Source organism: Mesoplodon bidens, assembly GCF_964165515.1.
Source record: "Mesoplodon bidens genome assembly, chromosome: 4".
Lineage (NCBI taxonomy): Eukaryota > Metazoa > Chordata > Mammalia > Artiodactyla > Ziphiidae > Mesoplodon > Mesoplodon bidens.
The window spans coordinates 146700767-146726584 of record NC_138160.1 but is presented as its reverse complement, the minus strand read 5'-3'; the positions used below and the strand labels follow the sequence as shown (position 1 = coordinate 146726584).

General features: G+C 45.9%; 1 protein-coding gene across 4 annotated transcripts in view; it reads right to left on the bottom strand.

Moving 5' to 3' along the window:
- Positions 1–4052: 4052 nt before the first annotated feature.
- The window catches only part of INSR (insulin receptor), a 135317-nt gene continuing 113551 nt past the window's right edge, over positions 4053–25818 (bottom strand). For 3 of the 4 annotated variants that reach the window (XM_081233334.1, XM_081233336.1, XM_081233337.1), the window contains 9 exons: positions 23249–23408; positions 20494–20596; positions 18792–18859; positions 15981–16225; positions 14841–14951; positions 14593–14752; positions 12160–12289; positions 11699–11833; positions 4053–9085 (listed from right to left, as the gene is read on the bottom strand). In XM_081233334.1, coding sequence (XP_081089460.1) covers positions 8731–9085; positions 11699–11833; positions 12160–12289; positions 14593–14752; positions 14841–14951; positions 15981–16225; positions 18792–18859; positions 20494–20596; positions 23249–23408 — 1467 coding nt within the window. In that variant the 3' untranslated portion in view covers positions 4053–8730. The remainder of the gene's footprint in view (positions 9086–11698; positions 11834–12159; positions 12290–14592; positions 14753–14840; positions 14952–15980; positions 16226–18791; positions 18860–20493; positions 20597–23248; positions 23409–25818) is intronic. The other variant, XM_081233335.1, reaches the window with a different exon arrangement.

Genomic DNA, 25818 nt, shown 5'->3' with positions numbered 1-25818 from the left:
CCAAACTCCTAATTTGTATTAGTTTTCTATTGCTGTGTAACAAATTTAACAACTTGAAACAACACACACATTTATTTTTACACAATTTCTGTGGACCAGGCAGGAGTCTGGGCACCCCTTCACTAGGTCTCATTGTCTCTCAAAACTGCAATCAAGGTGTTGACCAGGCTGCATCCTCATACGGAGGCTCGACTGGGGAAGAATAGGCTCCCAAGTGCATTCAGGCTGTTGGTAGAGTTCATTACCTCCTGGTTTGGGGACAGATGACACCAGCTTTGTACCAGCTATTCTTTGGAGGCCACTCTAAGGTCCTGGGGCTGACAGAGTTCCTTACAAGTAGCCCTTTTCATAGCCTTTTCAAGGCCACCAGTAAAATCTCTCTCTCCAACTTGCTAAGATTGGACTCATACAATGTTCCATAAACATGAGAGAGACATCTCATCATTTTTCCCACAGTTAATTAGTCATATATCCTGCCCATCCTCAGTGGGAGGAGATTATACAAACTGCGGATACCAGAAAGTGGGAATTATTGATCAGAGGTCACCTTAAAGTGTGTCCATCACAGCTATAATCCCCAACGTGACAGGACACAGAAAAGGGGTGTCCTGGTGATGCTCCTTCAACTCTCTGAGGCTGGGGTCCCCCATCTGTGGAACACAGGGTTGTCCTGAGCATTCCACCATGGGCGGTTCATGCAATGACCCCACACACCATGGTACTCGTTCCCTGAGGCTTGAAAGTGTGTGTTTATCAATGATAAAAATGTTCTTCATGCCTTTTCAGTCTTAACCAATTTAATCTCACAACAACCCTACAGTGGAGGTTCTATGGTGACCTCCTTTTAAAACATGAGGAAACTGGGGCTTAGAGAGGTATAATGAGTTGTCTAAGATCACCTGGTGAAAAAAAACAGTCAATTCACAGATCTCTGAGTTTAAAGACTTGTGGTGAAGCAGTTCATACCTCTGTGATACCCTTAACCATGGGAACCCTTCCTTTCCCTTCCTCTATGGGTTACTGTTCAGCATTCTGTATTTTCCAGGACCTCCATGGAGGGGCTATGCTCAGAAATCTCACAAGGGTATCTCTTTGTCTCTTCCAATGCTGGAATGCCACGTTTACCCATAGCTGTATCAAACAGCCTAGTGTGAGACAGAGTAACTTGCTGTGTGACCTTTGGGAGTTCACTGTCCCTCTCTGTTTCAATTTCTGAATCTGCCAATGAGAAGCTCCTTGAGGTCCCAACATCTCTGGTTGTGGTAGACTGGGTTCTCTGAGAAAAAGACTCTGAGATCTTTTAGCCTGCCATCATCTGACAGATGGGTGAACCATCTCAAATCATTCATCCAGCCAAGCCATCAGCTGACCCAAGAGATCACACACAGCAGCCTGGACTAAAAGAACTGCTTGGCTGGCTCATGGAGTAGTGAGAAATAATCACTGTTGCTTGTTTTAAGTCACTAAGTATTGGAGTGTTTGTTACACAGCAATAAACAGAGATGGAGGTTTACATGGAGGAGGTTTCTCTGGGATAACTTGGGATCAACATAAGTAAGAGAAGTAAGTCTGAACAAGGGAAAGATTAAACTTCAAAGCAGCTGCAACCAGCACCTTACCTGATCCCCTGCGGAGCATTAAAATGGTGGTGATTCATCAGAGTCGCCCCACATTGTACTAGTTTACCAGAGCTGCTGTAACAAAACTCCACAGACCGGGGGACTTAACAGACATTTATTCTCTCACAGTTCTGGAGGCTGGAAGTCCGAGATCAAGGTGTCTGCAGGGTTGGTCCCTTCTGAGGGCTGTGAGAGGGAATCTGTTCCTTGCTTCTCTCCTAGCTTGTGACTTTTTGCTGGCAATCTTTAGCATTCCTTGGCTTGCAGACCCATTACCCCAATCTCTGCCTTCATCGTCACATGGTGTTCTCCCCGTGTGCATGTCTGTGTCCAAATTTCCCCCTTTCGTAAGGACCCCAGTCATATCAGATTAGGGGCCCAGCCCACTCCAGGTCCACCTCACCTTAACCAAATTAATTACATCTGCAATGTAAATTCCCAATAAGGTCACATTCTTTTTTTAAATTAATTTTTATTGGAGTATAGTTGCTTTACAATGTTGTGTTAGTTTCTACTGTACAGCAAAGTGAATCAGCTATACATATACATATATCCCCTCTTCTTTAGATTTCCTTCCCATTTAGGTCACACAGTACATTAAGTAGAGTTCCCTGTGCTATACAGTAGGTTCCCATCAGTTGCCTATTTTATACATAGTATCAGTAGTGTATATGTGTCAATCCCAATCTCCCAGTTCCTCCCACCTCTTTCCCCGTTCGTATCCATACATTTGTTCTCTACGTCTGTGTCTCTATTTCTGCTTTGCAGATAAGATCATCATTCTGAGGTACTGGAGATTAGGACTTAAACGTATCTTTTTGTGGGGAGGGGGGAGCAATTGAACCCATAACATGCATTTAGGCACAGGGGTCAGGCATTTGTACCCCTGGCCCGTTGTCAGGTGTGGCTGCCCCTAGGGAGGGGACATAACCTTGGACCAAGCAGCTCCCTTAAGCTGAGGAAAGTTCTGGCAAAAAGGACTCAGTTGTGAGCCCCCAGCAGACAACCTCCCTCGTAGCTGGAAGAGTGAGCCCCTGGGCTCCAAAGAGATGGCATGGGTGGTACAGCATGGCATCAACTCCTGTGAGTCTCTGATTATAACGAGGACTTCTAGAGGTGCCTGGGGTGGAAGATTCTGGGTGAGTCACCTTGCAGACCCAATCCCAGGCAGAACAGTCAGCTTCATGGGGCGGGGGGAGGGGTGAAACCATGCCCCAGGGGTTTGGGTCACCAGCAGTCAAGGAGGTTAGAGATCAACAGCTAGAAAACTTGGATCTCATCACATCTCAGAGTCTAGACCACCCGCCAACCCTGTTACCCCTGATACGAGTATCACTTCCCTCTCCTGTTGAGTACTTCAGAGATACCAAAGCTTCCATGTGCTTCCTTTTGCTTGTATACTAAGATGGTGACAGCTGTCTCATCTGTCATGCTGCTCAGACTTGAGTCGGAGCCAGGGCCAGGGCCCCAGGGACCCTAAGCTGCATTGTCATCACTTGGCCACAAGTTTGAGGAGTCTGCATGGCCCACCTGGGCAAAGAGACCACCCACCCACCTGCGTACCTGAGGCTGAAGCATCCTTGAGATTCTTTCCTGAGGAGGAAAGCATTTTCCCTTTTCCACAAGGCTTCTACTGAACTTCACAAGCCCAGGGAGGCACAATTCAGGCTACCACCTAGCAGTGGCATCAATTTTTTGGAGGACGGGGAACCTGGAGGGATATGGGGGTGTGGGAAGGACACCCTGGAGGGAGCATGGAGGATAAACGTTACCTCATTTGATCCTCACTATGGTCATATGACGGAAGGTCTCTCATCCTCAATCATAGAAGGGTAAAGTGAGACGTGAGCAATTGTTGCAGGATTGACTCAGTTCATTCACGCTTCCCCCACCTCCCCGAATGTAAACTCTCGGGCAGTCCGCCCCTCCCCCCATGCTGACTCTGGGGTCATCTACGTGACTTCCTTTGGGCAACGGGACAGTAGCAAACACTGCACTGACCACTCACCCTGGGAGCAGGTCCATGTTCCCAGGATGACATTTACAATACCTTAGCATCTAAGTCTCCAGCATGGTGCAATGGAGCAAGGTCTTGGGGGTCCCCTTGTATTCTTGTAGTGAACTGCTTAGTATTTGGATCCTGGGGAGGTCTGGGGTCCTTGAAGTAGCAGTAACTTACCAAATAGTATAGAAATAGTTCAATATTTAAAGCATTGGTTCAGCTCTACAGGTATCTGTCAGTGGATCATCAGCCCTGCTGCTAACAATATTTAACCTCCTGCTTCACTATTATGAAGAACCTGGAGGTTTGTTCCCTCTCAAAACAGATACTCACAACATCCCGGGAGATTTCCATTCACCCACCCCATAGTCACAACCCCACCCAGTTCATAGGTCCTCACTTGGACACCACACAGAAACAAAGAGTATTCTCAGATAATTTATTCTGAATTTTCATATAAACAGGTAATTATCCCATATTTTACATGCAGAGCAATTTTGATATTCCAAAAAAAAAAAAAAAGGCAAATTCTGTACATGGTGCTACTTGGCTCTTGTAGGAAAACATTGAAAAAATAAGAATTGATCTCTTGGTGGGTTTTGTGTCTCCGAGTTGATTTCTGCATAAGCCGAGGCACATTTGATCCTGCGTGGCTGACGTTGGATGGGAGGTGTCTGCCGCTCACACGCAGGGCCTGGGATCCCCAGGCCCACAAGGTAGAGAGTAAATAAGCCATTCCTGAATGTGTGTGTGGACACACGCTTTGGGTTGGGGGAGGCTGTTTCTTTCTTCTCAAATGGGACCAAGAGCCCCAGATCCCTGGTCTGAGTTTGAACAAGGATTTTTAGGGCCCACACCCAGATTAAAACGTGGCTGGAGGCTGGTTCTGGACCTTGACTGGTATGAGAAGATGAGAGTGAGCTCAAAAAGTCATTGTTTCCCTCTGTTTCTGGGAGACCCCTAAAGAAACATTCACTTTCAGGCACAGCCTCTGAATGTCCATTGCATTCTCTCATGTCTTTGAAAGAACAAATGCCCATCTGTTCTTTCTATCCAACCTCAACTCTGGTATAAATCAATATTCTGAAGAACATTCCAGAAGATTTTCTGAAGGGACACCATTCTACAGGTATCATTTATATACAATCAGCATGTCCATGTTCCCCGCTCCGAACAAAACCATCATTTCTGAATTGCCTATGGTGCCAAGTGGCATCCGAACCCCAAACTTCCACCCACCATAAAGTAGAAAAAGATTGTTGTTTGGGGGACTACAGCACATCCCAGATGGCAAGCATGGGCCAAGCCCTGATGGTGTTCCTGCCCACTGACCAATGACGGCTACAAATAAACACCTCCCAACCCAACAAGCACATTTCATGGCAGACCATCCACTCTGGTTGGAGAGAGTGGAAGATCTGTCCATCAGTTAGAGGCAGTCTCCAGTGGTCTCGGCGTTGTTGGTGCAGATCTTTGCACCAATTCCCACATTTTCTTTCAGTTGTGCTCAATGTCTATCCAGAGAACCAGCAGCATTTCTTGCTTCTTACTAGCTTAAAAGGACAGAAAATCACCCAGAAGAGCTCCCAGAATACAAACATTTCCAGACGTGTGTTTGACATCACTGGTCCAGAGAGAAACAACTATGTGGATTTTACCACATAAATAAAAAGGGGTTTTAAAATACTGAGACACCTTTCAAAACAAACAACAAAAAGTGTCATCCAAAGCTGGCTTTGTTGCTTTTTTTGTAACCCATCACTACAGGATGTCCTCCAGGACGTCCATTTCTAGGACTAAAGTTCTGTTGTGACAGAGTCAACATTATCTGATGCAAAATGAGGCTGTGACCCAAGCCTGCTTCCTCTTTCACTGCAGCAACAGAGACAGCTACATGAAGTTAGGGAACTCCAGTTTACAAAGGGTGGGCCCAGCACTCTACAGTACCTCTCCAGGGCAAGTGGAAGAAAGGAGACTCTGCAGGGGTGGTGCCTGTAGGTATGGGAAGGGCATCGAGGTTTGGTGAGTATGACACCACTCCTGCTGGCCCTGCCCAGACTTACACACGGGTTATCAAAGTGCCCCAAGGTCAAACAGTATCAGCTTGAGGTCAACCGAACCAAAATACAGGGGGTCCAAGGTTTTGTTGCTAAAAGATGGTGTTCAGCATCTTGGTGGGTTTGGGGTTGAGATTTCTCAACATGCTCCCTTCCCACTCAGAGAATAAAGAGAGACTCTGCATTGGGTGTTTGTGTGTGAGGTGCCCATGACAGTGATTTTTTCCACCCCCGCCCCCCCAAAAAAGCATCTCAATCTGAAAGGAGTGGAAATAAACCATGGAGCGCCCAGGGCACCTAGGTGCTCATACCAGGGGGATGCCATGGGACAATGGGGATGCTGGCTCTGTACCAAAGCCTGTCTTTGCTCCAACAGGGGAACTTCCCTCACCAAAGAAGGGTAACTCCGGACTGGATGCCCCCCATACATCAGATACATCGTGATGGCCTGAAACTTGGTTCATTTCAAGGGCCACGGTATCAATGGATGGAGGATCAAAAAAAAAAAAAAAAAAAGAAAAGGAAGATTAAATTCAGAGGAGAATATTATCAGCCAGAAAAAGGATCTATGCTCACATGAAAGCCATACTTCAGCCCAGCTCCCTCCCTCAAAATTCTTACTGGTCCCTGGCATTCAGAATCAGCTGATACAAATTTTCCCTGATTCAGATCGGATCCAGGAAGAATTCTGAAGTCTCAAAGATGTCCATTATTGAATCACATCCTAACAATACACTGAGGTAGATTGTGCTGGGAAAAAAAAAAAAATCATTACCCCACATTCACCTGTTTATTTTTCTTTGAAAAAAAATTTACATGCACTCCATTTCTTATGAAAGTGATTTTTTACAGTGATTTTTATATATTAAAATAAATAATTTTCCCCTAATATAAGAAAACCTTTCTGAATTAGAAAAATGTGAAAATTGCTGCTAGTGTAGTATACGGCCACTACAAATTTACTACGAAAAGAACAAAATACCTAGATCTATGTGTTTTGTCTCTTTAATTTACGTACAGACCCTCTTTTATGTACAAAATAAATTTGGCGAAAATAATTTCTGTGCTCCTTGTATCCAATCGCTGAGGCTCCCCAGAAATATTTTGACATGCTGTCATTTCTCAAATCATATAAATAAGATAGCCAGAGACAACTAGGATGTGTGTCTACCTGTGTTCTTCATCAAGAATTGAGAAGGTTCGGAGGTCACCATGGCACCTCTATCCTGTTCTTAAGCCCACAACTCTTAAGAGAAGAAGAGAAGAAGGAAGCAATCAAAAACTTGTGAGAAAATGCACTCAAGGGATAACCCACGGGTGATGATTTGGATGAACCGAAGTGATGAGTTCACCGTGTTCTTTATTTGAGCAGCTGTAGTTCTTTCCCCAAAGGGAAGCAACTGTGGCATCACGCTCCTTCGCAAGTTCTTGGTAGTGTGAAGGTCCTTAGCGGTTTCTCCTCCAGACTGTACTCTCTTAGGGACTGCAAGATCGTTAAGTACCTGAGAATTCAGCTCAGGCCCCACACCTGGCCCAGTTGAGGTCACTGGGCACAAAGCAGCTTCTGGGAAGTCAGCTCTGAGGACAGACGGATGCCCTGAGGGCGGAGGGGACCAACAGGCACGTCTTCATATGGCTAGTGTTCTCAAAGTCCACCTGTGCTGTCCCACTTTGGAATCTGATTGTACTGTGTTTGCACAATCCCTGTAGGACGTGCACACACAGCTGAGGAAGCTCGAGAGGTACATACAGGGAACCAGAAGATCCAAGGGCCACAAGTGTGTTCGAAGGCAGGGCTCAGCTTACCAGAAACCAAACTATCCATCAAACACCATCACCCACATGCTCAGCGTGGCCTGATCACGACGTCCAGAAGGGTTAGCAGCTAACGTGGCTTTAGTCCCAGAAAAATGGATGCCTTGAAGACCAAGGAAAGAGGCCATTGGTGCCTGGGTCCCCCTCCCCACACAGGCAGACAAACCCCCATGCCCTACCCGCCCCCCCGGAAATGGTCAATAACTTATGAGGCTGATGCTGGAGATTTTTTTTTTAAATTAAATATGTTACAAATATATTCTCAAAACTCTTCATCATCTCAGTTCTTTTTTTTTTCTTTTTTTTTTTCTTTTTTTTTTATGTCCTGGCTTTTGTTTGGTCTTGAAAAGATCCATTATCACTCCAAACGACTCCCATGGCTCCTGGAAAATATTTTTCACCAAAGTTAAGGGACAGAAGACTCCTGAGGCTAAACTTGGGACTGAAGGAGAATCTTGAGGGCGCAGTGTCCCGATAGATAAGAAGGAAGGGAGTGAGGGAGCAGATCAGGGGCTCACACACTCCAGAAGAGCAGAACCTTCATGGGCTGATCCCCAAAGCAGCCACTCAGCACGCATGATTTGCACACACACACACACGTGCGCACACACGAGTACACACGTGAGCCACACCCCAGGACTGCAAAACTATATCCAAAGTACAAAAGCAGCAGCTATTGGTCAATTTGAGGAACTGATTTTGTGAAGAAAAAAAAAAATCCTTCTGGATGAAAAAAACTTTCCTGAAGCCCACTCTGCAAAGTTTGGAATTCTACTAGGACAGGGTTTTTTTTTTTTTTTTTTTCTTTCTTTCTAACTTTTGTTCCACAAACAAGATTTATGTTTTACACTGTAGCTCAGACACCAGCAAAAAAAAACACAAAAAAACACAAAAAAACAACAAAAAAAACCACTTTGTAAAAACAGGTGCTTTCTTTCAATCTGCTAGGAAAAAAAAAAAAAAAGTAACATCCAGGCTTGAAACCTCGGTGGTCCAAAAGGACAGCAGCCGTGGAAACCCCTTTCCCATCTAGGTTCACAGTTAAGTTCTCAGATGACTAGTCAAATTGGCAATCAAACCAATGTGTTTTAAGTCAGAAGAGGAACAGAAATGGATAGTCATGATCTCTGAGCTCCATTTGACACTGTGGCTGAGTCGTGTGAAAATCCTGAGTTTTCTGAAGGCCTTCAAACCAGAGGAAAGTGAAGACAGGAACCATTCCCCCGAGCAGGGGCCATTAGGAAGGATTAGACCGGGGCAGAGTCAGAATGCGTCCATTTTTCTTGCCCCCGTTCATGTGGGTGTAGGGGATGTGTTCCTGATAGTTTCTCTTTAGCCCCAGTGCGGACCCTCCATCCCGGCCGCCGGCCTCCTCCCTCTGCGCGTGTGAGGACCGGTCCAGGGGGACACTCTCCATGTCCTCAAATTCCATCTCCAGCTCCTCGCTTTCGGGCACCTTGTTCTCCTCGCTGTGGAAGAAGGAAACTTCGGGAAAACTGGGGTGCAGCTCGTCCTTGAGCAGGTCGACAATTTCCAGGAAGGTCGGCCGCATCTTGGGGTTGAACTGCCAGCACATGCGCATCAGGTCGGTGCTGCAGGACAGAGGGCACATGGGGGGTGAGGCGCGGGGCCCCCCGCCAGCTGGCCCCCTCCCCACCCCTCGCCTGTGGCCCACACCCACGGGGACAAGGGCCGACACCAGAAAGGCGACAGTCAAGCAGAAACAGCGATTCTAGGGGCGCTGAAAGATGGTTTTATAAAGAGAGTCAAGGGGGCTGTCTCCTCCGCAAACCAGATCCAGAAGGGCCTCTCCTGACGTTGCTACATGCTGAAGACCATGGTTCATCGTTTTTTTTCTTGTAAGTTTTTAATTTGTGTTATGTATTTATTTTTATGTTTTTGGCTGCGCCACCCAGCTTGCGGGATCTTTGTTCCCCGACCAGGAATCAAACCCGTGCCCCCTGCAGGGGAAGCGTGGAGTCCTAACCACTGGACCGCCAGGGAAGTCCCCATCATTTTTTAAAATATTGAAGTATGGTTGATTTACAATGATGTGTTAGTTTCAGGTGTACAGCAAAGTGATTCAGTTATATATATATATACACACATAGATATATATTCTTTTATATATAAAAGAATATATATATTCAAGATTATTTTCCCTTATAGATTATTACAAAATATTGAGTATAGTTCCCTGTGCTATACAGTAGGTCCTTGTTGTTTATCTATTTTATATATGGTAGTGTATGTGTGTTAATCCCAACCTCCTAATTTATCCCTCCTCCCCCTTTCCCCTTTGGTAACTGTAAGTTTGTTTTCTATGTCTGTGGGTCTATTTTCTGTCGGTTCCTCACTCTATATGTACATCTCTGCACCTGATGAGGGCAGCTGGGTGGACTGACCCTAGAGGGCTAGTTCTGAGTGGCTGTCCTGCAGGCCCAGCCCCCGCTCTCTGGAGGGTGGGGGTGGGGTGGGCGGGTGGAGACTATGACTTTACCTAGGACAGGCCCCGAGGGCTTGGGATTTCCCTTTTACCTCCTCCTCTCCCCACTGTAACTTCTTCTAGGGCAGGGGTTGGCAAACTTCAGCCCTGGACCAAATATGGCCCCCTGAGTGTTTTTGTAAATAAAGTTTTATTGGTACGCAGCCACACCCATCCAATTATGCATCATCCACAGCTGCTTCCAGCTACAAGGCAGAGAGCCACCCAGCCCACAAAGCTGAAAATATTTACACTATGGCCCTTTAGAGAAAAAGTTTGCAGGTCCCCACTCTAGGGTCTCCATGTAATTTCCCTGGTCCTGGAACTACACCTAGCTGCTAATTGGCTTGGCAAGGAAAGGCCCTTCATGAGGAGATGTTTAAAAATATTTTACTCGGAGTTTCTAAGTAACTCTGCTTCATATATATATATATATATATATATATATATATATATATATATATATATATATTTTGCATATGAGGTTTCTTCAAACTACGTTTTCTAAACAGCTATCTTATTCTTTTGAGGATGAAGCATCAAAATGGCCTCCCTCCATGGATTTTTTTTCAGGAGGGCAAAGTTTTTTCTTAAGAAACACTGATAAGGGAATTTATATGTAGTAAATGCCTATTGTAGAAAGTTAGAAAACACCCCAAAATATGGAGAAAATACAGCTTGCACACAACTCTCCTTCAGATATAACCTCTTGTCTTTTCTATCTGGATACATTTGGAAATGTAATTTACACACATTTATTACACTTATTTTAACATAAGCTAATCCACTGAGTTATAAAATATAAGTATCATCTGAAATGTCAATTTCTGTTTCATATTATTTTATCAATTTACTTGGCAATTCTCATATTGTTGGATGTTTTGATCATTTTTTTTGAGATTTAAATAACATTGCTGTAAGTAGCTATGACAACAGGGTGATAAGAAAGATTATCTAACCATACCATTGATAGAATTGAATATTAAAACTCTCCCTTCTTTCCTCCCTCCCTCCCTCCCTCCTTCCGTTCCTTCCTTTCTTCCTTCCTTCTATTGCTAGTTTAGGAATATAGTACTTTCTTTATTTTACTTTACATTTATTGGACTATTATGACACTGGATAATTTGGTAAGTGTTTAATGATGTGCATTTGGTGTTTGTGTTGTACAGTTGTTCCTACAACAAAAATTTAAGACAAATATTGGGAGGGGAATATGTCATACATACCCCTGACAATTTTTTTTTTAGTGTTTATGCTCAGTGATTTCTTTTTTCCACTTTTAATGAGATATAATTGACATATACCATTGTATTATTTTCCTGACAAAAATGTTAAGTGTAAAAAGAATAGATAGTTAAACCTAAGCCTCCACTCCAGCTCCCCAGTTTCCTTCCCAAAGTTACTGCTGTGCAATTTCCTATACAACCTTCCAAAAATATGAAATGCAATAGAGCATACATCTAAAGATATAATACACAAACATAAGCATGTATGTAGACACAATATGCAAACACGAATGTGCACGCAAAGATGCAGCAGGCAAGCACAAGCACACATAGAGACATCATAAATGGAATACAAACACAAATGTGCATGCAAAGAAAAAATCTGCAAACACAAAGACATGTAGACATACGATACCCAAACATGAGTATCCAGGCAAAAGGGCAAAGACTTTTGAATGAGCACCTCACACACTGTACCCCATTTCTACACTTACACTCTCTCTGGACAATTGTCGGGTTGATCCAGATACCCTCCATCCATGACAAATTTTAACACCTGCTCGTTTGATAGGCCTTGGTAAGGCTGTTCTGCCAAGCTGGTAATTTCCCAAAGGACCACACCAAAGGACCTGCCAATGACAGTCGGGAATAGTAACAAAGAAGCCGTTAAAATACACACAACACACACACACACCCCTTCTTGGTTTACTAGAACCTGGTTGGCCAGTTCACTAAACAATTCATGCTGCAGCTCAGAAATGCCTATAAAATTAGTGTCCATTCGAATGTCACAGTAGCTGTGCAAGGGTCCCCAGACATGCCACCCCTTCTTTTGCTAGATGGAGAAGCCCTGAGGAAGGCAGTTTTCAAGTGAACCCTCTCACACTGGTCATAGTAGCAGAGCAACCTGGAATCCAAGTGCAGTGTTCTGTCCACCAACCCACACATGACTCACCACATGTCCGAAGAAGTGGTAAAGACCCCGTCCTTCAGCGATTCGGGTGCCATCCACCGCACGGGGAGCAGACCCTTTCCCCCTTTCCGGTAGTAATCCGTTTCGTAGATGTCTCTGGTCATTCCAAAGTCTGACAACAAACAGTAGTTCACATGCTCTTAGCCTTCAGCCTGTGGCCAGCTGTCTGCCATCTTCTCTGTCCCACCCCTGGTAGAGCCCTCAGATGAAGGCACCTGCCCCAGGTGTGAGCTCACCTGCCTCAGGTGTGTGCTCACCTGGGTCACAGCCAAATCCAGTGAGAATGGATTCTGAGGGTACTCATGGGGATGTGGAGGGAGAGGATGGGCCACCATTTAAAGGGAAAGAAAAAGAACCACCAAGTAGCAAAGAAGTGATGTTCTGACCTGGAGCTTGGGAATCTCACCCTCAGCAATGCTTCCTTCCAACCCATACCTCACAGGCATCCCAAACTGAACTTTTCATGCTCTGCAACAAACCTACTGTTCGCCACTGGATCTGGTCCCACCACCCACCCAGCTGCCCAGCCAGAAACCTGGTGCTGGGTCTTCCCTTAGCCACCCCCTTTCCTCACACCCCACAGAAAAGACAGTGGTGAGTCCTGCCCCCTCGACCTCCACATCCCTCTCTAGTCTGTTCCTCTCCACAGCCCTGGACGCCCCCAGGCCCGCCACCATCTCTCACCTGCAGGACCCTCCCTCCATCCTGACCCTGACAGCCCACTGCCCAAGAGAAGCTACATAAATAGGATCATGTCACTTCCTGCTTCACACTGGCTACGTAGGATAACATCGAGATGACTCACCATGACCGACAAGGACCTTCCCAGCCTGGCTCCGGCTTCTCTCCTCAACCTCACATCTCACATTGCCCTGCTCCCCTCTCCGTTCACCTTATTCACACCACATCAGCCATCCTTCCAACCTCACAGCCTCTGCACGTGCTGTAGCTCCCCCTGAGACGCCATCTCTCAGGTCAACTTCTAACCCTGCAAGTCTTGGTTAAAATGTCGCCTCCTTATGGAGAGAGAGGCCTTTCTTCTCCATCATGGAACTGAACTCTTTACTTCCTTCAGCGCTCTCTTCCCAGTCTCCATCATCTTATTTACATGTCAACTATTTTACTATTCATCTAGAACAGCTCTGCCCAGTAGAACTTTCTGTGATGATGAACGTGGTCTATACCACACTGTCCAATATTGTTCAAGGTTCCCAGTTCGACTGATGGACTTAATATTTGATTTTATTTTACTGAATTTATTTTATTTTATTTTACTGAATTTAAATTAATGTAAATTAGTTCACTGAATTTTAGTTATTTTATTTTACTTTACTGAATTTATTTAGTTATTTATTTATTTTACTTAATTAATTTCATTTTATTTTACTATGTATGCAATCTAAAAAAAAAATTGCTCTGCAGAACCTAGGGGCAGGAAAGGAATAAAGATGCAGACGTAAAGAATGGACTTGAGGACACGGTGGGGGGGGGGAGCGGGGGAAGGGTAAGCTGGGACAAAGTGAGAGAATGGCATGGACATATATACACTACCAAATGTAAAATAGATAGCTAGTGAGAAGCAGCTGCATAGCACAGGGAGATCAGCTCGGTGCTTTGTGACCGCCTGGAGGGGTGGGATAGGGAGGGTGGGAGGCAGACGCAAGAGGGAGGAGATATGGGGATATATGTATACGTATAGCTGATTCACATTGTTATACAGTAGAAACTAACACACCATTATAAAGCAATTACGCTCCAATAAAGATGTGTAAAAAATTAATTTAAATTATTTTACTGAATTTAAATTAATCTAAATTAGTTTACTGAATTTAAATTATTTTATTTATTTTTACTTAATTTCATTTTAGTTTACTGAATTAATTTCATTTTATTTTACTGAATTTAAACTAATTTAAATTAGTTTACTACATTTTAATTATTTTATTTTACTGAATTTATTTAATTTTACTGAATATATTTTATTTTACTGAATTTAAATTAGTTTAAATCAGTTTACTGAATTTAATTTATTTTATTTTATTTTACTAAATTTTATTTTATTTTACTGAATTTACATTAAACACAGTGGTCATGGCTGCTGTGCTGGATGGTGCAGATAAAAATTGCAAGCTGCAAATAATAACTGCAAGCTGCACAAGAGCAGAAAAATCACGGCGACTCCTTCAACCTTGCCCCTGTAACACCTCCTGCAGCGGCTGGCACAAACACTGCTTAAAGAAGTGAATGAGTGAATTAATGAACAAATGCAATTAAATTACAGCATGAGGACTAGGTCCCCGTCCAAACCCTGCCCCTTTCCAATATTAGAAAAGACTGAAGCACTTGCTATCAGACAACTCCTCCTGAAATCAGAAGGCCTGGCCCATACATTTCAAAGCAGAAAGCCAGACGCACCTCCAATTTTGACGGTAAAATCGTGGGCGACCATGCAGTTTCGAGCTGCGAGGTCCCGGTGTACAAACTTCTTGGCGTTCAGGTATGCCATCCCGTCGGCGATCTCTGCAGCCATCTGAATCATCTCTTGCAGGGTAGGGGGAGGGCGGCCGGGGTTATTCTAAAGTCGAAACATGGGGTCGTGTTCAGCGACACAAGTGCCTGAGGCCGGGAGTGGGCACCCCACTGGGTACCTGGAGGCAGCTCACCTCGGCCTCAGGCCGCAGGGAACGGAGGTAGCTCTTCAAGTCCCCATGAGCCATCAACTCCATCACCACCAGCGTCGGCTGGCCTTTGGATACCACCCCCAGGAGGCGCACCTGTGGAAAAAGCATGGGAGGGGGTGGGGGGGGCAGTTCTTGGATGAGTGTCTGTGGGAAGATGTCCACTCACCCGGGTCTCCCTGTCTGGTACCTACATCACACACAGCACCCTGCTCCTGAGTGGACTGTGGAAAGCCCTGGTCTGCCTGGCTGAAACACCAAGGTCAATGTCTTGTTGGTTTGGGGAGTGGGAGAATTCAGAACTCACAGTCTGGTGGGAGGGGGGAAGCAGATAGACCTGCCCCCACACAGCAAGGCAAATGTCAAGGCAAACCCTCATATCTCTGAACACAAAGGCCCACTTCCAGGCCTTTGCATAGCTGTTCCCACTGCCTGACCCTCTGTTCCCTCACCTGAGCTGACTGTCCCCTCAGCTGAGCTGTCCACACGGCTCAGTCCCTACACTCTGAAGTCTTTGCTCAAATATACCTTCGCCACTGCTGCATTCCCAGTTCCCCAACTCTGCCTTCCTCTCCCCTGTTGCCATAGCATCATCTCCTTGTGGACAACATTATTAATCTACTGGGTTTAGATTCTGTCTCCACCCTTGGGATTGAGAGTTCCAGGAGGGCAGACATCTGCTGCATCCCAGAGAGGAGAATGGAGCTCAGTACAGAGCAGGTGCTCCTTGAATATGCGTGGGGCAAGGATGAAAGGACACAGGCTCAAGGAGAAATTAAGGGACCATGGTGGGAGCAGAAAGGCAGGGAGAGCCTGTGCTGACTTGCGGGAGCAGGGAAGGGGTGGACCACTGTGTTTAAAGGTTACAAAGGAGCCAGGAAGAGGGAAGAGATAGAAGATTCTGAAAAGCAATGGTACAGTGAAAAGGGTATTGCTCTGAGTGAGGTGGGAGAGGATGGGATTTGAGAAATGAGAAGGGAAGGGTCAGCTTTATTTTGGATATTCAGCAGAGTCGGGGCTGGGCAGGAGGTCCACACCCAGCATCCTCACCGCTCTATGCAACAGGAGGAAGGATAGGTATTACAGGAAGACTTTTTCTGCTCCTGGAGCCAACTCGGGACTCACCACGTGGTGGCAGGTGAAGCCCTTCATGACCGAGGCCTCGTTGAGAAATTCGATCCGCTCTCGCAGGCTGGCAGACTCGTTGACCGTCTTCACCGCCACTCGGGTCTCCGCCTCGCCCTTGACAATGTCCCTGGCGTTGCCCTCGTACACCATGCCGAAGGAGCCCTGCCCCAGTTCTCGCAGGAGCGTGATCTTCTCTCGAGGCACCTCCCACTCATCCGGCACGTACACAGAGCAGGGAAACACTACACCTCACTTATCTACACAGCACGCTTGGAGGATCCCTCAGGGGTCCCTGGCCATCTCCCACCTGAGCTCCCCCTCCCAAACGTTCACTAAGTCACTCCTATGATCCAGACCCTGTGCCGGGCAGTGGGCACAGAGCCAGGAACAGGACAGGCAGAGACTGGGGAAGGAGTCCAGGGTTCTGGCCAGTAAATGCTGAGCTGAGCCTGCATCCCCATCCTTTCTGTCTGATTTCAGAGCCCTGTTACCAAAGGATGCTAATTCCCATCTGAGCCTGTTATTTCTGCAAAGTACCAAGGGGATAGGGGATGACCCTATCTGACAGGTGAGTGAGCTCACCCAAGACCACCCAGTGCCAGTGGATCTGCAGATGGGATGCAGCCACATAAGTAAGAACAGAAGCACCGCCCAGCCAAGCACTGCCCAGGTGGCGAACCCACCAAATGGTGATTTGTTTTAAGCCACTAAGTTTGGGGGGGTTTGTTACACAGCAAATAATCTGCAGACAAATACACAAAGTCCTCATAAGAAAAGCCAAGAGGTTTTCTGCCCTCCTCTGCACCTGTTATGGGCTGAATTGTGTCCTTAGCAAATTTATATGTTGACGTCCTAACCCTGGTATCTCAGAATGTGACTGTATTTGGAGATGGAGTCTTTACAGAGGTGATCAAGGTAAAATGAAGTCATTAGGGTGGCCCTAATCCAGTCTGACTGGTGTCCTTGAAGAGGAGATCAGGACACAGACACACACAGAGGGAAGACCATGTGAGGACACAGGGAGAAGATGGCCGTCTACAAGTCAAGGAGAGAGGCCTCAGGAGAAACCAACCCTGCTGACCCCTTGATCTCAGACTTCCAGCCTCCAGGACTGTGAAGAAATCAAATTGTTTACTAAGCCACCCAGTCTGATCACAGCAGTCTGAGCAACACGATATGGTCACCAATGGCTCTTTCAAGGACATTGGATCAGACAAGCGTTCTGCACCCAGACGAACTCACAGATGCTCACTGGGGGGCCCCTCAGGGTTCTGAGCTTGGACCTTTCCCTGTGTGTATCCCTTGGCCCAGAACTTCCTGGCCTTAAAGACCCATGAGCCCCAATTTCTAGCTTTCACTTAGTACCCCTGTGCTCTCAGCCATTGCTGCATCCCCGGAAGGAAGCAGGACAGTAGGGTGGAGAAGTGGTCCTGAGGTTCAGCTTCCCCATCTCTGATATGATTAACAATGCCATTCTCAAACAGGCAGAGGAGGTTCTGGATTAACATTCATCCACTCCTGCTCCTGGCTCTGTGTATATTCCCACTTGGAATAAACTCCTTGTCTAGCTTCTCTATTCTGATGCTTTGAGGTCTTGCTGAGCCTGCCAGGACTGCCCATCCCAGGGGTGGCCAATTCCTACAGACAGTAAATGACGTGCCTGTAAGTCCACTTTTCATATGCAAGCCAACCAATCCACAGCCCACACCCCAACCCCATCGGTGATCAGGCTCTCACACTCTGGGCCACTATCCCCCTGCCCTGATCACCCCAGGGCCAGTTTGCAGACAACCAAGGACAGCCCCTATGCCCCAGACCCTGCTGAAACAGTTCAAACTAGCTCATCCTATGTCCTACCCTGCCTGACCTCTCCTTTCTCGTGGAAAAGACAATAAAGCCTCTTGCCCACGTTTTTCCCTCACTCCCTCTGCCTCCTGGCCGACCCTGGTGCTTCCCCATGTGGCCCTGCCTCCTGTTTCTCCGGACTCTGTGAGTCTAAACTTCTTCCTCATGATAGTCACTTGCAGGTCTGCATGTCTTACCAGACTTATTTAAAACAAATCCCAGGTACCCTTAAAAACACCATCCCTGTACCCCAAGGCAGCATCCTGCCAGGCAATGGTGTTCATGCCTTGAAAGTCGCTTTTTGAATTTGCCGCATGAAGCATTTTAGAAACTTGTAGTGCAACAGCTGCCTTCACATCTGAAGAAACAGCCAAGCCTTTTCTTCAGGGGTCACTCACTGCCTTTTGGTACAATCCAGGGGAATATGGCCATTGATCCTGCCATATCAGCATCAGCATCACACCCATGGTCAGCTGACAGCAATAGCAGATGTGCCCCTGGTACACACCCAGCCTCCCACCTTCCCCATCTTGTCCCTGCTTCTTGTCTGCCCCATCCCTGATCCCCAGTCTCTCACCTTGGCTTCTGATTCCCACCTCTGAGCCTGGATGGCCAGTTTGGTCATCACTTTCTGGCTCTGACCCTCGGCACTCTCTTTGGCACAGGATCCAAGCTCTTATACCCCCACAGCTGGGGCACCAAGCTCATGGCCTCTCAGCCAAGCCACGCATGGGTCCCAGAACAGCTAGATCAGCCCATTCAAACAACTGCCAGACAGCAGGGGTCTGACTGCTCCTGGTAACAGGGTTTCTGCAGCAAGGGGCAGGTCTGCAGACTCAACTGAACAAAAGGACTCTTCTCAGCCCCCCAGGGTATCAACCCTTGACTGTCACTTGACAGTGATGGCAAAGGAAACTGAACAGCTGGATTCTGGTCACCCACAAGGGAGGGGATCATACTCACCATCACTGGCACTGAGGTACTCGGGGTTTGAAGAAGCATACAGTGGTCCCAGTGGCCCATCCGGCTGCCTGGATGAGAAAAATGGAGACATTCCATCTTGATATGCTCACAGAACTCTGTGGGTCATTAGCGGGAGGTTACAGCCTCCCCAGTGCAAACAGCCACCCTATTAGCAGCATGCACGTAATCCTGGATACAGTTTGGGGTGAGGATGGGGGACCCTTTTTTTTTTTTTTTTTTGCGGTACACGGGCCTCTCACTGTTGTGGCCTCTCCCGTTGCGGAGCACAGGCTCCGGACGTGCAGGCTCAGCAGCCATGGCTCACGGGCCCAGCCGCTCCGTGGCATGTGGGATCTTCCTGGACTGGGGCATGAACCCGTGCCCCCTGCATCAGCAGGCGGACTCTCAACCACTGTGCCACCAGGGAAGCCCCGGGACCTTATTTTTTTAGCAGAAGCCCATCAGATGGCTACTTAAGTGCATCACCATGGAACTGCTCACTCTTAAACTACAATTTATGGTTGTCAATATAACGTCTAAAAACTGCTCATCCACTGCTGTTCTGGAACCATCTCATTCCAGCTTATAAGAAACAACTGTTGAATTTTCAGGAAATTTGCAAGCCAGTTGTTAAATACAACCACCATTTAAAATTAAATTACACAGGCTTACAGTTAAATACATTATATTCAAAGCAAAGGTAACGAATATTCAAAACCAATTATCATACTACCTCTTACTTTGAAGGACTGGACACTCTTCAGCCCTTCTGTATTACCTTATTTATTAATATGATTGCATCCATATGGCAGAAATACTACATATCTGTGATTGACTGCATATCTCTTCCCAACTCTGTGTTCAGTGATATCATGTCTGTAGCTTGAAATTGGCCACGGTGGGAATATTCACAGCTGGTGTAAACAGACAAGTGCTACATACCAAGACCGATTTATGTTCTGTTGTACATCCAGGCTTGAGAAAGTGATGGCAAAAATGTCAGTAATGCAGATTAAGCTTAAATGTGTGTCATCTCTGTAGCCATGACATTGCCAATGGCGCAAAAATTGAGAAAATATGCTTTCAGTATTTAAAAATTATTATCTGATTCTGCAAAAGTCATTCCTATTGTCGATGAACATATATGCCTTATTTCATTTTTATCTTGTTCTTTAATGTAAACAAAATATCAATCAACATTCATCTTGGAACTACAGCCATTCATCAGTTGCACTCATAGGTTGGTTATAGATACAAAGGTTCAGGGGAGAAAAAATTGACAAAAACATTTGGTGAGGATCAACTGGCTGTAGGGAATTTATGATAGTGAGTATTGTATATTGTATTATGATAATTATCTGTAAATTGCATGCTATGCATCCTTTAGATCAGTAAGATTTACAGTAAATTTATTTTTAAAATATGTATTTATTTATTTATTTCGTTGTGCCGGGTCTTAGTTGAGGCAGGCAGCCTCCTTAGTTGTGGCATGTGAACTCTTAGTTGCAGCAGGCATGTGGGATCTAGTTTCCTGACCAGGGATCGAACCGGGGCCCCGTGCATTGGGAGCGTGGAGTCTTATCCACTGTGCCACCAGGGAAGTCCCTACAGGAAATTTAGATATAACTCTATCTATATGTAGGCATACTTTTCCCCGAGAGAGCTGGTTGTTAACCATTTACCAGAACACCTCCGTGCTCACCTCTTTCTCAGGAATAGATAAATACTTCCGATCACAACACTGAAGAGAAAGACAAAGATGAGGGGGCCGATGATAATTTTTGCAATATTTGATGGCACGTCTACTGAAATAGAACAAGAAAATATAGGTCTCACATCAAAATGTGTTCACATCAAAAGGTCACACCGGAAAACACATCTACATGTCCAATGGGCCACACACACTTGTCCCCCTTCTCTAGTCCCCGAACCTCTCCTGCAGTGACCCCAGACCACTGCCCATCACCAGCTTTTCTCCCTTCACCATTGAAGGCCATCTTCACAGGCACACAACCCAAGCCATCAGGCAGGTCCGCACACTCAGAAGGTTCTGCTCTCTGTTTAATGCTCTATTGTCCCTGTCTGGAAAGTCTTAATAATTTTTAAAGAAGGAGCCCTGCATTTTCACTCTGCACTGGACCCTGCAAATTAAATAGCTTATTTTAATCCCAACAGCACCTCTGGCAGATGAAAAATTCACCAGAAGCGCTGTGGTCGGCAATTTCCCTCCTCCCCATCCTTTGGCAGGGGAAGCTGGAGGCTACTGATTGCTCAGAACCCAACACATCTCAGGGTAGAATCTGAGATCCATGCTGCCTGCCCCACCCCGTCTCTGTGTCCCAGATCCCACAGTCCTTAGATTCCAGTGGCCACAAGAACTAGGGTGTGGGAAGGAAAGCACCCAGAGTGCAATATTGGAGAGGAACTCTTGCGCTTGGCCATGCCAGGGCAGAGTCAGCCCCTGAGGGTGAGTCCCTCTTTAAATTTTGCACCCTAGGTGTCTTGCTTGCCTCCTTGTTATTTAAGAAAGAATTTTTTTAAGTAATCTAATGTGTCAAACATTTAATTCTCCAGATTTTTTGCTATTGTTAGTAAGCAGTGCTGGATGTCCTTGAACATTTATCTTTTTTGGACAGCTCTGGTCATTTCCTTAGGATGAATGTCTAGGGTCAGCACTGCTGGCTGAAATAGTAAAAGCCTTGGTAAGCTTTTTTGATACATACTATTAAAGGACTACATTTTAGGACTCGTCTACCATGAAACAGAATGTCCATGTGTCTGCACTCCTGGACAACACTAAGTACATAATTAAAAAACAGAAACAAACAAAAACCTTGCCAATTTGATAAGTTAAAAATTCTATCTCATTTTGATTTGCTTTTTTTCCTTTTGGTGTGGTTTTGAGTGAGGCTGGACCTTTTTATCCTTACATTTTCTATTTTTTCTATTTCTTTTTAAATAGGTTATTTATATCTTTTGCTTATTTTGTGTGAGGACATATATCTTTAACTCATAGGAGACATACATACATACTCATTTTGTATGAAAGATATTAACTCTTTGTCAATGATGTTACACGTGTTTTTCCCACTTTGATATTTTCCTTTGAATTTTGTTCACGGTGTCCCTCCAAATCCTTGAAAAACCCTGAGTCTTAGAAGTGTCTTTGTTATTGATGATCCCCTTGGAACATACCTGAGTTTATGCTAAGACATGAGATGGTTCGGGATGGGGGCTGGTCACCAGAAAACCAAGTGTGTGATTAGACGGGTGGGGTGGCCTCCAGACAGGGGGAGGGGCTGGAGGTGGAGTTCAATCATGTGGTCAGTGCTTCAACCAATCACATCTGTGTAGTGAAACCCCAATAAAAACTCAGTTCACCAAAGCTCAGAGGAGCTTCCTGGCTGGTGAACACATCAGAATACCAGGAGGTGATGTGATGTGTCCTGATTCCATGGGGAGAAGACACAGGAGCCGTGTCCAGGACCCTCCTAGCCTCCACCCTACGTGGCTCTTCATTTGGGTGGTCCTGACTTACAACCTTTGTAATAAAACTGTCCTTGTCATACAGCATTTTCCTGAGTTCTGTGAGCCATTCTAGCAAACGATCAAATCTGATGGGGCTGTGATAACACCCAAATTTTTAGCCAGTCAAGTCAGAAGTGCAGATGGCCTGGAGAACCCCCAAAACTTGCATCTGGCATTTGAGGTGAGGGCAGTCTTGGTGGGAACTATGCTCTTTTTAATTTGTAGAGTCTGTGCTAACTCCAGTGGAAAGCGTCAGAGTTGTAGCGCTATGTGTCTGGTTGGTGTCAGAACATGTACACCACCCAAGTTCCCACTCCTCCTGGTCTAGAATCTCCCTTCCTTCCAAGTGTCTGGGTTTCTACCACATGTCGGGCTGAACATCTTCCGCCCCAACTCATACATTCTTCCAGTTTCCGCCAAGATATCACCGCTTCCATGAAGCACTCCCTAACCAGCTCAGCTCTCCCCACCTCTCCTCACCCTACTGTCCACAGTGTATTCAGCTCGCCCAATGGCAGCAGTTCCTGCCTGCAAGCCAAGAGCACACCCAAGGCCGAGCAGATAAGCGCCCACATCCTCCCTTGGAGGGCATGGCCTATCTAAAAACAAAGATGAAGACACCAGTAACAGGAGCTAATGTGTTTATCAGATATGCCCTGTGCCAGCCACTTGACATTGATGATGTCATTGAAACGTCCCTTCACCTCCAGGGGTGGTCCTAGTATTATATCCATGATCAGATGAGGAAGTGCAGGCTCAGAGAGGGCACGCCTCTTGCCCTGGTCACACAGCAGCAGCCGTTGGACCCAGGAGTCAAGACAGAGCCAATACCCACAGCCTCCATGCTTCCCCAGCCATCCTTTGAAATGTTCTGCTGTGCTTAGCACCAAGCACAGACCCTACCAGTCGAAGGGGCCATGCAGACTTACAATAGTCTGTGACGTAGAAATAGGTGGCTTCCGTCCAGGAACCATTGCCCGCCAGGGAGGTGGCCCGAACTCGCACACTGTAATTCCCGGGTGGCAGACTACGCAGCCTGCAGCCCCGCTCCAGAGCAAAATGCCTGCGGGAGACACAGAGGTGCAGCTCCTAGAAGACAAGGATCCCACTCAGAAATGACACGGATGGAGTTAGGTACAAACACGGCAACAGGCAGGCGACTTTGAGACTCAAGGAATTACAGAACCTGAGCTCTGTGGATAAGGCACAGACAGAGAGGTTATCATTGATACATGATACATGATAACAGCCAATCTTCCTAAACCACAGCCAAGCATGTGGCTCAGATCATGTCATTTAATTCTTATAACCACCTCATGCTTAGCCTCATGTTAGAAACAAGAAAACTGAGGCTTCGGGTGGAGGTCTGGCAAACGTTTGCTGTAAAGGGCCAGAGGGTAAATATTTTTGGCTTCAGGGGGGCCAGACGGTCACTGTCACCAACTCAACCCAGCCATCATAGCTCAAAAGCAGCCAGAGATGGATCCTGAATCCTGAATTTATCACATCCGTAAACAAATGAACGTGGCTGTGTGCCCACAAAACACGGTGGATGCTGAAAGCTGAACGTCATAGAAATTTACACATGTCAAGAGATGGTATCTTCTTTGGATTCTTTTCAACCATTTGAAGATGTGGAAGTGATTCTTAGCTCACGAGCTGCACAAAAACAGGTTTTACATAAATAGTTTGCCCTCCCCTGATTGGGGAGTTGAAATGATTTGTCCCAGATCTCATAGCTGGTAAGTGGCAGGGAAGCCCTTGAACCCAGAACTGTCTGGCTCCAAACCTCTCCTTGAAACCACCATGGGGTATTTTCACCAGGACTCCAGAAGGTCAGGAAAAAAGGGACCCTGATCACCTAAATCACCTAAGAACCAACCGGTTACATGGGCTTAACATCTTAAGGACAAATTTTAAAACACCTTCCTTGCCTTTTGATTTATTTTACCATCATTAAAAGAGTTGGGATCTACTTAAATGTCTGGCAAGAAGAGAGGAGATAAGTAAAGTATACACGTCCCCGCAATAAACATGTAAAAAGAAAGAAACCCAGAGCTTATTAGGAAAGGCATGAGGCTCACTGGGAAATATGACCACGAAACCTGCAAACATCGGCCAAATTTTGAAAACTTTCCAAAACAGCTCCAGGCTAATAGTGCATGCAGAGAACTGGACTGGAAAATTTCAGGAAGGAGTGGAGAGAGAGAGAAACATAAAAACTCCCATGCTTATCATGTGACAGTAACAGCAAGAAAACAGATCGGGCTGACGGCAGGGGTGGGGAAGTCTAGTCCAAAGGTTCTTCCAAGTAGAATGAGTCACCAAATGGAAAGGGACAAATAAGCAAATATAGAAACCAAAGGTAGCTGCTATCCGGGATAAAGGGGAAATACATCCTACAGTGCTGGTCATGTACCTCGAAGGGTGGGGACGGAGAAGGGAGCATGATGGAAGAAACTAAAGGCAGCTCTCTCCATAGACACCAAAAAAGCAAAACAAAAAGCAAAACTAGAAGCAAATCTGATGAAGAGTGACGAAGCCAATTATAGAAGTTTGTGCAAACAAGAGAAAAAAAAAACAGCTCAAAACTGCAAAAACGTATTGAAGCAAAGGATTTAAGTGCACAAAAACTGAAAATCGATGCTCTTTCCAGGATGGGGGTGGTCCCTGGTACCAGTGTCCCCCAAGGTGGGAAGGGAAGTGGTGAGGGGAAAAATGACTCTAATGCAAGGTTCAAGGAGAGGCAGAATCAAAAACAATGCAGCTAGAGGTGATTTTGGCTGTTAAACTAGCCAATAAGGGGGAAAAATGACCTCCCACCAAATGCTGGAGAATTTTGTAAAACTAGCAAAATCATATCCCAACAGCACAAACGGTATAAAAGTAGTTTTTTTATATTACCTTTTACTTTATCAAAGCGATGCTAGACAATTATGGAAAATGGAGATAATCGCCCAGTTTTGCTTATAAGTTTTTTTTTCTTTTAACATATTATAACCTCTCACTCCTAATTTTCCCTCTATCCCTCTGTTCCCCTAAAGAGCAAATAGGGCTCGTCTGTCTAGGATCAGGGTCCATGCAGGTCCCAGGGCTATGCAGGGCAGAGGTTATGGTGGAGATTGGTGGTGAGGATTCCTGCTGGCAACACCTGGGCTCCAGGAACGAGAGAGGCAGGCCAGTGAAGGCGGCTGCAAGAAGTTAGGGTTGGGTCCAATGCCAGTAGGGTAACAACTGTCCCAGTTTACCCAGATTATCTTGGGATGCAGGACTTCAATGCTCGAACCTGGGAAATTCCAGGCAAATGGGGAGGAGTTGGCCTCAGTAGCAGAGACCTGTCTCCATGGAGACAGAAAGCAGATTAGTGATTGCCAGGGGCTGGAGGAGGAGGAAGCAGGGAAGACTGGGGGTTGATGGCTAAGGAGGTGGGCTTTCTTTGCTGGGTGACGAAAATATTCTGAAATTGTGGTGATGGTTGCAACAACTGTGACTATATTAA